General features: G+C 36.1%; 1 protein-coding gene across 6 annotated transcripts in view; it reads left to right on the top strand.

Annotated features, from left to right (window-relative positions):
- Positions 1–14,408, top strand: part of LOC114305509 (uncharacterized) — a 72,481-nt gene that overhangs the window by 39,576 nt on the left and 18,497 nt on the right. For all 6 annotated transcript variants that reach the window (XR_014349762.1, XR_014349763.1, XM_082903726.1 and 3 more), the window contains exons 20-21: positions 6,291–6,480; positions 11,504–11,603. Coding sequence is in view for 4 of the 6 variants with exons in the window: in XM_082903726.1 (XP_082759852.1) it covers positions 6,291–6,480; positions 11,504–11,603 (290 nt within the window). In the remaining 2 variants the exon portion in view is untranslated. The remainder of the gene's footprint in view (positions 1–6,290; positions 6,481–11,503; positions 11,604–14,408) is intronic.

Raw genomic sequence — 14,408 nt, 5'->3', positions numbered from 1 at the left:
TATAAGGTGTTTTGTGCATCTCCTGATCAAGCAAGGAAGGAAATGCGTGAAGCATGTTTTGATTATTTGAGCCTTGGAGGTGTGTGTTCAACAGGACCAGTGGCTTTACTCTCTGGTCTAAATCCTAGCCCATTGAGCTTGATACTCCATTTCTTTGCTATAGCCATATATGGTGTTGGCCGTCTCTTGCTACCATTTCCTTCCCCTAAGCGCCTGTGGATAGCAGCTAGATTATTTTTGGGTGCATCGGCTATCATTTTTCCCCTCTTTATCTCACATGGGCTTGTCCCCTCTCTCTCCTCCGTTTGATTTCAAAATCCATTATTTTTATTTATTTTCTCCAAACCACTTTCCTTATTTCCCCCATCTTTCATTTTGATTTCAAATATATTTTTATTATTTCTTTCTTTATTTTTCTTTCACATTATTTTTTAATCTTTTTCAAATTCCATTCATACCATATAGCTTTGCACACCAAACCATCTTTTATTCATCTCAGGGATCAACCCCGATCACAATTTTAACAAAAAAAAAAAAAAAAAAAAAAAAAAAAAAAAAAAAACAACCACAACAACACAAACCACAACACCACAAGATTTGTTTTCTTTTCTGCAGACGGCCACCCACCGACCTCACTTTTTCGCCTATTCCGCCGGTCTTTTCTTCTTGCCTCCGTCCTGGGCGGCCCTTGACGGTGTTGCCTCCGTGTTTCCCACTCCACTGGGCACGATCACTCCACCCTGCTCCTCCACTACAGCATATGGCGGACCTCCAAATCGGAACATAACGGTGGCCTTCCGCTTCAGCTCCTTATTTTCCGCCTTTAGCACACTTATCTCTGCTCGCGCATCCTTATACATGCGTTGGAGCAGAGCCAGTTGGGCGTTTAACTGCTGCACCTCATTTGTCCTACTCTGCAGCCGGTGCGACAAGTTTGTGACCGCAGTCATAGTTTCAACACAGGACTTCAATGTATACTGATTAGCTTCAATATCCGTTTGCACTGCCATTTTTTGCTCCACCGACCGCATCGGAAAGTTCAACGGAGCAAAACCAGAGGTGTTTGGTTGAGGTTCACAGGCCACCGCACCAGTTATCTCTCTTGTTGACTCGTTGAGGTCGGGAAAGAGAGTGAGCAGACCACGGGAAGAAGAGGCTATGTTCTGGGTAGCTGAACGGGAAGAAGAAGCCATGTTTTTGGGTTGCTGAGTGTTTCAGAGAAGGGTTGGTTACAGAATGTTACAGAGAACGAAGAGGTTTCAACTGGTTTGTTATGCTTCCAAGCCTCAGACTTCGCTTTGGTTTATAAAGACAGAGACGACGAGGCCGACACGCGCTCTGTCAATCACGTGCATCGCCGCGTGTCAGGCGCCCCTTTTGATGGCTCGACGCTTTCTGTCGAGCACGTCTTTTGATGAAGTGGGCGCGCCTTTTGATGGCACGTCTTTTTATGGATTGGGCACGCCTTTTGATGGCACGCCTTTTTATGGATTGGGTACGCCTTTTGATGGCACGCCTTTTGAAAGATTGGGCACACCTTTTGAGGGTGCGACTTTTTAGGGGTCCGACAAGACTCTGTAAACTGTCCCGACATTGATTCCGGTTAGCTCCTTTATGGGTCCGACAAGACTCTGTAAACTGTCCCGACATTAATTCCGGTTAGCTCCTTCATGGGTCCGACAAGACTCTGTAAACTGTCCCGACATTGATTCCGGTTAGCTCCTTCATGGGTCCGACAAGACTCTGTAAACTGTCCCGACATTGATTCCGGTTAGTTCCTTCATGGGTCCGACAAGACTCAGTAAACTGTCCCGACATTGATTCTGGTTAGCTCCTTCATGGGTCCGACAAGACTCTGTAAACTGTCCCGACATTGATTCCGGTTAGTTTCTACAAGGGTCCAGCAAGACTCCGTAAACTGTCACAACAACTGTCACAGCATTGTCTGCTACAACGGTCCGACATGACCCCATAAACTGTCTTCTACATCGGTCTGACACCGCCATCTAGTGTCCTCTACACCGTTATGACACCACCATACAGTGTCCTTTACAACGTTATGACACCTCCATACAGTGTCCTCTACAACGTTATGACACCACCATCCAGTGTCTTCACCAATGGTCTGACACGACCATACAGTGTCACCTATCCTCTTTTATTTTTATGTATTTTCTTGTTTTGTTACTCTCTCCAAACTCAAGTTGGTTAGTTCCTATCCCCCTTGAGTTTGTGGGGGGCTGTTAAAATCCACCTACTCTCCACACCTACTTCACCCACTTAAACCTACTCCACTAAACCTAACCCACTACACCACTACCACCTCACCTACTCCACTAAACCTAACCCACTACACCACTACCACCTCCACTTCACCTACTCCTTACCTACTACACACTCACCCTCTTCTATATATAGGAATCATGAATCATTGTAATAGAAATCAATATATATCAATCAATAATACAATTCTCTATTTCTCTTTATACATTAAATTTCTACAACAAGCACTACAATTCCCACTTTACCGGTTGTTAACCGGAAGGCACGTGGTACCTTCTCCGCGCATGTTTTCGGTCTTAAACCATAGACACTCAGGCCAACTTAACTAATACCAACTACACCTCCATCCGGACTTATCAATGTATTTAATCCCAAAACAAATCAATATGATCTTGTTTTACAAAACACTTTCCTTTCTCAAAGAAATATTTTTTCCAATGCAATATTCAAAATCAATTGCATCAATGATAAAATGGAATGGTGATGCAAATGTCCAATGCAATAATAAAGTTCCATTTAAATATCTCAACAATGCCAATTCGAAAGGTGATGATAATGAGATCAAGTGCCAATGCAACATATTTCTATATCAATGCTTTGAAATTTCTCAATTCATCCACACAGTCCTCCATTGTGATCAAGTTTTACATCTCTTATCAATATAAAATCATAATATATTTTTCCAAGAGACAATATAACAATATCATCATTCATGTATTCTGCACATGATAAACATCATTTTCTAAGTTCGGTTTTCCAAGACAAACCAATAATAAGTTTTAAAATCAACTAACCATAGGAATTTTGTTACCATTTCTTCACATAATAATTTACCAAGCATAAATTTTACAATACTCAAAACTTTTTCTCCAAATTCCCAAATTCTAGGATTTCCACTAAAACAAGGTTTTTATTCCATTTTTGAAAAGATTTTTCCAAAACAACACCTACACCTTAGAACATAACTTATATTCTCAAAAGTTTTGGGAAAAAGATAAGATAATCTTCTAACATCATCTAGGGTTCAACAACCCAAAATAATAACTCAAACATGTAATAAATGCTCCAAACAAGCATAATCTTGCAAATATATATATATATATATATAATTCAAAGATTATCCCTACCTCAAGCTTGAGAGATGAAGATGAAGAAAACCCTAGAACTCAAAGTTGACAAAAACATGATCTAATTGGTTATAAACGTAGCCTTTGTCTACTTTCTTCGATTCGGTGTAAAAATCCCTCTCAAACTCTTGAAGATTTGAGCTAAATCTTAGAGAGAAGTTGGATTTGAGTGTGTTTTTAGAGAGAAGGGAGAGAAAAGATGAGTATAGAGAGAGAAAGGAGTGAAAATCTGTGTATATCGTTTTTGACATCAGTTTTGAGGAAAAGAGCACGAATTTCGAGACAGACGCGCCGAAATCAGCATGAGCAATTTCAATTCCACACAAGCGGAATTTTTTTGCCTCATCGGCGGAATGCTCCAAAGAGCTGTCCAGAAATTTCCACCAAAATGCACTCGAGTGGGACCCAAAATCCGCTTGAGTGGTTTTTTGCCCAGAAAACTCTGAAAAGTTTGAAAAACTCTACGAGGATCCACTTGGGCGGTTTTCAATTCCGCAAGTGCGGTTTTGCCTAGAAACCCAGAATTGATTTTGCTACCCAAGACAAGTTCTAATATCCAAAACTCAAAATTTTCAACCCAAAAAAGTTATGAGAGGATAAGTAAGAGTAGGAAAGAAATCTCAACGACTCAAAATGATAAACAAAACACCGAAAGTAATGCACTCTCTTCCAAAGTTTTTAAAGACGAATGCGTACCTTGAGGCGTTTTACCCCTCATGAGGCGAGGCGTAAGCTTCAGGGTGTTGAGGCGTAAGCATTTCAAATTTCAAATTTTAATATTTACCGAATAAATTAAATATTTTTAAATAGTTAAAAAAATAAAAACAAAATTAAATATAAATGTGTAAATACTTTTCACTTTAATGCGTTAAACATTTTACTGCATAGAAAGAAGTTTTCCTTCACTAAAAGAGAAATCGATATTTTTAACTTCAGTGATTGAGCTTTTCACTTGATCATTAACTGTGTTTTTCTTGATTGATCATTTACTTAATTTTTCCTGTAGAATATAGTTGTAAAAATGGATTCTTTTTAATTTTTTATGTTTAGCAATCTAATAGACTAAGTTTAACAAATGCCCAAGGCAACTTCTGCATGTGCATACTCCTCACATACTTATGCGCAAAAGGCGTAAAAAGCGCACTTAAGGAGCATGTCTCAAACTATGATGCGCAAGCCTTTGGGGAGTAATGCCTAAAAATCAAAGCCTTGATGCGTTTTACCTCAGCCTGAAGGCGAGGCGAGCCTCAAGAAAGCCTTTTAAAACTCTGCTCTCTTCTACTACACAATACTATTCAAGTCCAAGACCCGGGACATCATAACGCTTGTGCATGATAACATTGAATTGTTTGACATTAGTATGATGATTGTTAGTTCATGTTAAGTTTACTTGCAAACTAGCAATTAACCCGTGCAATGCATTAAGTGGAAGATTTTTTTTTTTGTTTTTTTTCAAAAAAATTATTTTATAAATTTTAATTGAATTATTTATGTATATGTTTATGTGTATTACATAAAAAGTTATTTAAAATAGTATATTGTGATGTATGGAATGCAGGAGAATAATCCTAAGTTTATCATGTTATGAAAGTATAACTTAAATAAATATATATGACGCCAAATTATAATATAGTAAGGAAAACACTTAGTTTCATAATAGAAATAATGATTAGATAGGAGGGAGAATTAGTAACTTAAAATGAAAGATTAATTTTAATTATTATTATTATTTTTGTAGTTAAGGATACCTAGAAATTGAATTTATATAAAAAAATTGAATAGAAAATATGTTGTGAAATATGTATAATTTAAGAAAAAAATCTTTTTGTACTATAAAATTGTAACTTAAATAAATATGCATGTTAACTTTATATAATGTTAAATTATTAATAGAAAGTATTGAATATGATTAGTTAATGAATATTAATATTTAAACAAAAATCAAATATGTAAAGAGCGTGGGTGTGGGCGTGATAACCTATTAGTGGAATTTAAATTCAAAATGTTAATTTTTCATAATAAAATAAATAATTTTAATTTGATTGATGGTCAGATTAGAAAGGAACATGTACGATTCTTCGTTAATAGATATATTGTATTAGTTTTTTTACATGAATAGGGAACTTAATTAGATAATAAATAAGTGAAAAGAGTGCATAAACTCTGAATACCCTTATTACATGACATTTTTAAAATAAGACTATGTAGAGTGCCACACAGGCACCACATAGGAGTGAATATTTTAAGGTAAACACTACTTTAATACTATATATTAAATTATAGGGGCACTTACTAATCAATCCTATTAATTAGACTTATTTACCTACAGGTCTTAACTAATAAATTTATCACTATAAAAACAAGAGACTGATAAATTTATCACTATAAATTTATTCATAAAAATAAAGATACTGATAAATTTATCACTATAAATTTATCAATAGGACTTAATAGGTAATAAAGTAGGACCTATTAGTAATTTTCCCTAAATTATACACTTGTACGCATTTATGTAAAGAGACGTGTAGACTTAAAAAAAAATGTTTTTATAAACATTTATATAGGCTTTAGTATTGTCGTATCAAACAATTCTATACATTTCCAAAAAAAATCATCGTCTCCCTAATGTTTCCAAGTGACCTGAAACCACACACCGAATCTAAGTTTTGATTTGTATGATGGCATGATTAGCATGATATTGGGGATTCACTAAAGGATGAATGGATGATTAACTTTTATATTTAGGCAAAGGCATCATAAGTAGTCATAAACTGTTGTCGTTGGACTGGTAAACTGTTTACTACCCTTGATAAACTACTGACCCATATGTATAAGTTCTTGTGTTATAAAATCGCCTTGATATTTTCTTCAATCATGCAGGGACACATTCCCATAGCAGGTCAACCTTGGAAGTACCAATCTTTTGGTTTATTCATGGTGATCCACTGTTAGTTGACAAGCACTATCAGTCTAAGGCACTTTCGGACATGGTTATCGTTGTTCAGTCAGAGTCTTCATCCTGGGAAAGCCATCTGCAGTGTAATGGGCATTCGCTTTTGTGGGACTTAAGGTAGAATGTCAAGCACTTGAAGCAATTTATTTTTAACCATTGTTACTTAAATGTTAATTAAAATTTAGAGGAAATTGCCAAAGCGTATAGCTTTGGAATTGTTAATGAAGGGAGACATTTAAAGAAATAGATTGTGAAAACAACAAGGGGTTTTGCATTTAGTCATGCATTAGACTTGTAAACTAATGAAGTTATTTTTTTACGTGGCACTACCATGTTGGCTGAGAGAGTTATTAATATATGTTAATGTACTTAGCCCATGTTCAGTTTTTTGTTGTCACCATGTTGGATGAACTTGCACATTTCTAAGAAGATAATCATGTGAGGTATTAGCTTTCTGATCTAGGATATACATTACTGGTCAAGCAAGTTTATGTAGTTGGGAAAAATATTCCCATGCCAGCAGAAGCATGCCCGAAAATTTGCACGTACACACACACGAGAAACACACAATATTTAATGTGGTTTGATAAAGATGCCCCTTGTAGTACCCTTGGCAACCTTCCCTCTTTTGTAGCATCTCGAGCTGTCCTTGTAGTACCCTTGGCTACCTGCCCTTTCACTTACTCTCTAACCCACTACTTCTCATATTCTCGTATAAATATAAGAGATGGCTGAGAAAATCACTCTGAAGAACACCTTTACACTTACCAAAACACCTTTTCATGTTCTCTAGGCTGGCTGCTCTTCCACTTACCCAAAAGACAACACTAATTGTTCTTCCTGAAGTTGACAACGAAGAAGACCTGTGAACCAATTAAATGAATCTGCAGCCTTTACACTTCCATCAACAGACTTTCTACCAAAATACATTAAAAATTTAAAAGAACAAAGATCAATGCATCTAATTATTATTTTCCTCTAACAAATGTGCTATCTTTCACAAAGTCCCACAGTAGACACAATCCTAACAATTACCCCCTTTTGTCGATGTGTGTAAAATTTCTATATCTGTACCCTCCCACTTGGGTGGAAACATCTCATAACCTTGAGATGACTTTACTACTTGCACCTTCACCTAGCAAGTATCCTTGAACACCCATACACCTAAGCTCCTATACGTCATCCCGTCCTAGCATGCACACCCGTACACTTGTTCTTTTTCACCTACGTGTGCAACTTCACAACAATTGCTTGTCATTTTCTTGTGCATGTCTTTCCTCGGTACCACTAACCTCAACTTTTGTCCGCTACCATGGCACTAAACCGCCACCCTTGTGATTGTTGGTCTGGCAAGAGTTTGACACCATGCCTATTGGCTTTGATACTACTTGTTGGGAATAAACCCACCTAAAACTCTAACACAACTTGTTGGGAAAATTATTCCCATAGCATGCCCAAAAATTTGCGCACACACACACAAGAAAAACACTATATTTAACGTGGTTTGGCAAATATGCCTACGCCCACAGAGAAGAGAGGTAAATCCACTTGGGTATTAAATCCACTATGCATAATAGAGAGTATAATGGTGAGATAAAATTACCCAAAACCCGACACTAATACCTGAGGCTCTTGCTCAAGGTTAATTGAGTCCTTGAGCCCCTAGTGTCATAGGCTATGAAGCACGGATACTCCGAAATGGCCCCGGTACGCGTATCGGATACGGATACGTGCCCGATACGGCGGGATACGTATGAGATACGGGAAAAAAGTATCCAATTTTTTTAAAATTTTTTTGAATTTTGGATACATCTAGGATACGCGAGGATACGGTCGGGATACGGTAGGGATACTTTCGGATACGGCGGGGCAAAAAAATAATTTTAAAAACTTAAAATGGGGTCAAAGTATAAAATATCAAAATAAGATAAAAAAAAACACAAAAAAAAAAAAATAATCAACCCAACTTACCTAGACCTAGGTCGAACAGCAGCCAACCGCGAAGGAGGAGAAGTTTGTCGTCATCTCTCGTCTCGAACAGCAGCTCGACGGTCGTCGATCAGTTCGCGAACAGCAGCTCCACGTTCGTCGATCAGGTTCGTCCCTCTCTCTCCCCCTCCCTTTCGCTCCCTCTCTGTCTGCCTCTCGCTCAATCTCACTCTCTCTCTCCCTCTCGCTCAATCTGTTTGGTCTGGGTGGAGATGGACAGATCTCGATCTCATCTCCCCCCCTTCTCGGTCGATCTCTCTCTCTCTCTACCTTTTATCTATATTGTCTATCTTTGCCGTCACATATTTATTTATTTATTTTTTATTTTTATTTTTTGTATGTATACTCTGTAAATAAAATAAAATAAATCAAATAAGATATATAAAAAAAAAAAAACTTTGTATGTATTCGGTATTACCTGATAAATCAAAATAAATCAAATAAGGTAAAAAAACTTATTAATAAATAAACTTATTAATAAACTTTGTAAACTTATAAAATTATAAACGTTGTAAACTTATTAATAAATCAAATAAGGTAAAAAAAAATTATTAATAAATAAATAAATAAACTTATTAATAAACTTTGTAAACTTAATCTTGGCCATCAATCAATAAATAAACTTATTGATAAATAAATGAACTTTGTAAATTTTTTCTCCCTTAATTTGAATTGCATTATGGTTGTTATGGGTGATGCTATATTATTTTATGTATGCTACATTACTAAATATTGTTGAAGTTTTATTTTTATATATGCTACATTACTAAAAATTGTAAAAATAATATTTTTTATGAATGTATCCCCGCCGTATCCGTATCCTACTTTTTCAAATTTTGTCGTATCGCCGTATCCGTATCGTATCATACCCGTATCCCGTATCCGTATCTGTGCTTCCTAGGTCATCGGCTTCCTTCTCTTTGGTATTTTTACATCTCATACCCCTCACACCTCTTTATCACACAACCCCTTTTGTAGCACCCCGAGTTGTTCTTGTAGCATCCTTGGCTACCTTTCCTTTCGCATTTCCCTCTTTTGTAGCATCCCAAGCTGGCCTTGTAGTTGCACCCTTTGTTTTTTTTTCTTTGGGTTAATAAAACTACCTAGCCTTTCACTTACTCGCTAGCCCATCACTTCTCATACACCCATATATATATATATATATATATTTGAGATGGACGAGAAAATAACTCTAAAGAACACCTTTACACTTCCTAGTAGAATACCTTTTCATGTTCTCCAACCTGGCTACTCTTCCACTTCCTCAAGGACAATGCAAATTCTTCCCAAAGCCAACAATGAAGAAAACTTGTGAATCCAATTAAATGAATCTGCAGCCTTTACGTATCCAACATCCTCCTTTCTACAAAAATACATTAAAAGAACAAAGATCAATGCATCTAATTATTGTTGTCCTTAATAAATGTACTAAAAGATGGCTGCCCATTTTTATCTCACCAAGTCCCATAGTGGACATCATCCCAACACATGAGGGGACACACACAAAATATATAGTTCATATATTTATTGTAGGTTATATACTAAGAAGCACCAACACCCTACGATGTTTGTGTCTGACATGGCAGGAACATGCGTGTTCATTTTTCTGACACGCCATGTGACATGTCAATTTTTTTAATTATTATTTTTTTGTTGGATAAGTTGGTGACACTTCATGGACACATGTCCTGTGTTTTGACACACCTCATGACACCTTTGTAGGTCTTGTTTTTTAGTTAAATAATTTTAGAAAGCTAATTTGAGGTCAAAGTAAAATATATGAAAATGAAGAGGAAAAAAAGTAAGAAAAAAATTAACAACAATGCTAGGAACACAAAAACCAAGTTCCGTTCCATGTTTGATTCTTTGTGTACTTAGATTTATTGAAAAATTAAAATATACTCAAGCATTGATGCGTCTCATATCTATGTATCCTAAATTTTAGAAAGTTGATTTGGGGTCCATCTAATTTATATGGAAATAAAAAGCGGAAAAGTAGGAAAAAATTAAAATACATCCATATATACATTGATGCATCTCATACCAATGTATCCTAAATTTATATTCATATGCATGGGGGGATAAGGTGGGAAAGGGGAGAGGCAAGGTGGATTAGAATGTTTTAATGGTCTGGCATTATCGGTATGCTTATTCCAGATTTCTTTGTACCGCCTAGAAGCATGAAAGAGAAATGGATCCACTACCAATACACCCAACAGAGAATTATTGCTTTATATTCACTATTGATTGCATAAGTGCCCATATGCACTTCTCTTGGGCACAAGAAGATAGGAAGAGAATGCCACTCTATAAATAGGGATATATAATCTTATCTAATAAACCAATAAACCAATAAACCAGTACCAAGCAAAGATCCAAGCTGGTTCAAGCGCTTGAAGAGCATATTTTCCAAAACAAATATGATTTCTTCGATAAGATGTTCCCTTCATTTTTCCTTGGTGCTTCTCCTCTTTGAAAGGGCACCTATTGTGGTCACCCGCATTGAAAGGGTGAAAGTAAGTAGGAATTCCAAAGTAAATAAAAATATAATTTTTATTGTATTCCCTTCACGTTCATATTCTAATTTTTTGATAATCACCGTGTCCCCGTGTCCATGTCGGTGCTTCTTAGGTTATATATATGAATATTTCATTCAAAGATATTAAAAATACAACATAAGACTAATTTATAGAGTTTAAAGGAGGGATTATAGTGTATAAATCTACGTTATTTTTGTTTTATCATTAGATCCCATGTTATTTTGTTCAAATTTCTAATATGTTTCATGTGTGTTTGAGCAATGCACATGTGACCCTAAGTGTCCAAAGTGTTTTTGGGTCTAAAAGTTTATTTTTAAAAAAATAATAGGACATGTGTCTGACACGTGTTGAGAAGTGCTTGATGAGTTTGTGCCCGACAGGGACACATCGCCTTTGTAGAAGTGTTGCTTCTTAGCTTTTGACAACCAAAAGGTTTTATATTTAAAATGCAATCAGGAGATTGTTATGTCATGTAAAAGAACAAAATAAAATAACCATTGACTAGGTTTTTTTCATTAGTCAAATCACCTTGAAGACTGGTTTATATGCATATAAAATGCATTGCACATCATGAGATATATTCATCTTGTTCCCTTCCCATACCTATTCAGGAGGCCCATCAAAGCTGCATTGGCTGCTGTTGCTGAACATTTAGCTGGTTTGGTTCCTCTTCATCTAGTTTATAGTCACGCTCATGAAACTGCAATTGAGGTAAGCTGTATGTAAAAAGTCAAAAGAAGAGTTTGTAATCTCTCTCTCTTCCCTCCCCTCTTTCTTCTCCCCTTTTCTGCTTGTGAGCATGACAGGGCCTATTTGGACATTACTTATCTCATGAAATTGTTCCTAATGCTTGTCAGCGTTGCATGTCAGAGGCATCTGCATCATTGTTTGCTAGTTAAAGATGTTATTAAATAGACTTCATTTTTACCACCTCTTTTTCTTTTTGACTCGATGAACTGATCAATCATTTTCCTTTTTATTTCAGTATTTCTTGGTTTTCTGTTATGTTTTCTATAACATTTACTTATGTAGAGTGTATTTTGACCTTTCGAATCTCAGTATCTCTTTTACTTGAATGTCAAGATGAAATGACTGAATAAAAACATTTACATTGATATTTCAAGGGTTAAGTTACTTTCTTGGGTAGATACGTGATGGAAATTAACAACCAATTTTGTTTGGGTGGTGCGAACGCCACAAATTAATTGGTTGCCTCCACGCAGCTTTCCTCACAAGGACAAAATTACACTGTCAAATCCACTAACGACCACCTTCTTCTCTATCATTAAAGACCATTAATATACCTCTTTTTTTCTCTTTGATTCTTTCACTACAACAGTTGACTATTTTATTTTCCCTCTCATTCACCACAAAAATCAATTTTGTGTTATGATGAACAAAGAATTTCAGTACAAGTGAACAATCATTGAATCAGATACTTATTTCGGACATCAGATCTCAAAATGTTTCTATGATTAGATCAAAATACATATCAAAGTTTCTGTTTGCTAATCAAAGTTTAAATCCTATTAAAAAAAATCAAATAGATCACGGTGCGATTCTGGTTTTCTTGGCCCATTTCATCACTGCAGAATTAGAAGAATCAGATTCAAATGACTCTATGAACAGAACATCTCTTACTACCCATCTGACGACCCCTCATTTGCTCCAATTTAGAAAGCAGTTTTCATGAAGATAAATAATGAAACTCGCTGATTTATTTAATTTATGAAACAAAAGAATAAAAAAGTGAGATCAAAGATGTGACCCTGTTTTCTCTAACTTGTGTTCGTGGGCCTGAAGTTTGAGTATGTGATCGAAACTGGGATCCATGTTGAAATTGTTTGAGTACGAAGTTTCATAGGGCCTATGTAAGTGAAGGAGTGGCTTTATACTGTCACATTCTTCCATGTAGAGATTTTAGATTTCTTAACTCAGATATGTGATTCTTACTCTGTTAGGCAGGAGGTAGTAGATAATACAGATATACTAACGTACCTATAGTCTCTTTTAAGGAATATCTTGTTTGATTATGCCTTGTTAATATTATTTGTACTTCCATCATGTCTTTTATGGATGATTGTACTTGCTGTCTGATAACATGCTAGCGAAGCAAGCTATGATCAAGAAAATCTGATCATACGAGAGAAATTTTAGAGAGGGAGAGAATGAGGGCGGGTCTACTAGTTTTGAGGACAATTTCACCCTATTAAAATTTTTGTGGGAGGAACCATTTGTGTCATGACCCAAACCCGCCCCTAGAGGTTTAGGCCATGACTGGCTAGTAATCCCAGATTACCAGGCCTCAAAGACAATTCACATAAATAATAATAGTAAATGGTGCTTTGTGGAAGCAATAATAGAATATAACTATGTCCATCGAGCGGTATATACATGCAAATTCATAAGTACTTGAAGCTTAAAACTTCATACATCCATTCATAGATACATAAGAACAACACATCCAGTTGAACTTCTTATACATAATATTCCTTCAAAACGAGTCTCCAAAGAACAAAAACACAAAATAACATAAGCAAAGGGTTGACACGGCTTGGCTCCACTCGAGTCCAAGTACGCCCCACCACGGAGGCACTGTAAAAGCGGTTTCACAAAGGGTGGACTCCCGAGGCTTCTCTAGACTTGACGTTTCATTTGCTTATCTACATGTATATATATATATATATATATAGGAGAAAATGGGTGAGTTAAAGCCTAGTGAGTAATATCAATATAAAGAGGTTAAATGAATGATATCTACCATTATACAAATCATATCACATGAGTTTCGAAACAAGTCATAATTAAGTACTTGTCATATCAAAAGTTCATGAATCATAACTCATATGTAGTACATCCAATAGTGCAAAGCAAAGGGCCCGAATGCTTATATCAAAGGGACCATGAAGGTCAACAAAGGGACCACATGGGTCTAAACGAAGGGACCATATAGGTCAGCAAAGGGACCATGCGGGTCAGCATCAAAGATCTCTGTAATCACATAACAAAGGGCCTTGGTATTATTTTCCCTAGGCAAGGGCCTTATCAAGCAAAGGGCCATAGTATTGTTTCCCCCAAGTGAGGGCTTCACTAGAGGATGCTACAAATACATTTCAAATGAGACAATCATTCATTCAATCAAAATAGCATTTCAAAATAACATTATTGAAATAATACAAAATACATTTGAACATATCTTTACAAAGATACTACTCACAGTGGGCTGACACAGGTGTTAGACCTCGGATGACCACTTACATAAAACACATAACAAAGATACAGATTGAAACTCATGTACAAAACAAATATCGTATCTTAATTCAATTCTCTTACGTATGTTTCTAACTTATTCCATGACTAAGGATGTCTAAACAATGCCTAAGAATACTTAAATGAGTATGAGGATGTAAATATGCACATGTAAGTGCTTGCCAAAAATTGCTGAAAATAGAGTTTTCGCTCGAGCGCACATTTTGTCGCTTGAGCGGTGTGGCTTAACTACAAAAGTACTGGATG

The sequence above is a fragment of the Camellia sinensis genome, chromosome 13 (genome assembly GCF_055761805.1).
Source record: "Camellia sinensis isolate YWXY chromosome 13, ASM5576180v1, whole genome shotgun sequence".
Taxonomy (NCBI): domain Eukaryota; kingdom Viridiplantae; phylum Streptophyta; class Magnoliopsida; order Ericales; family Theaceae; genus Camellia; species Camellia sinensis.
Note: the sequence above shows the minus strand (reverse complement) of the source record. Positions and strands in the feature narration are given on the sequence as shown.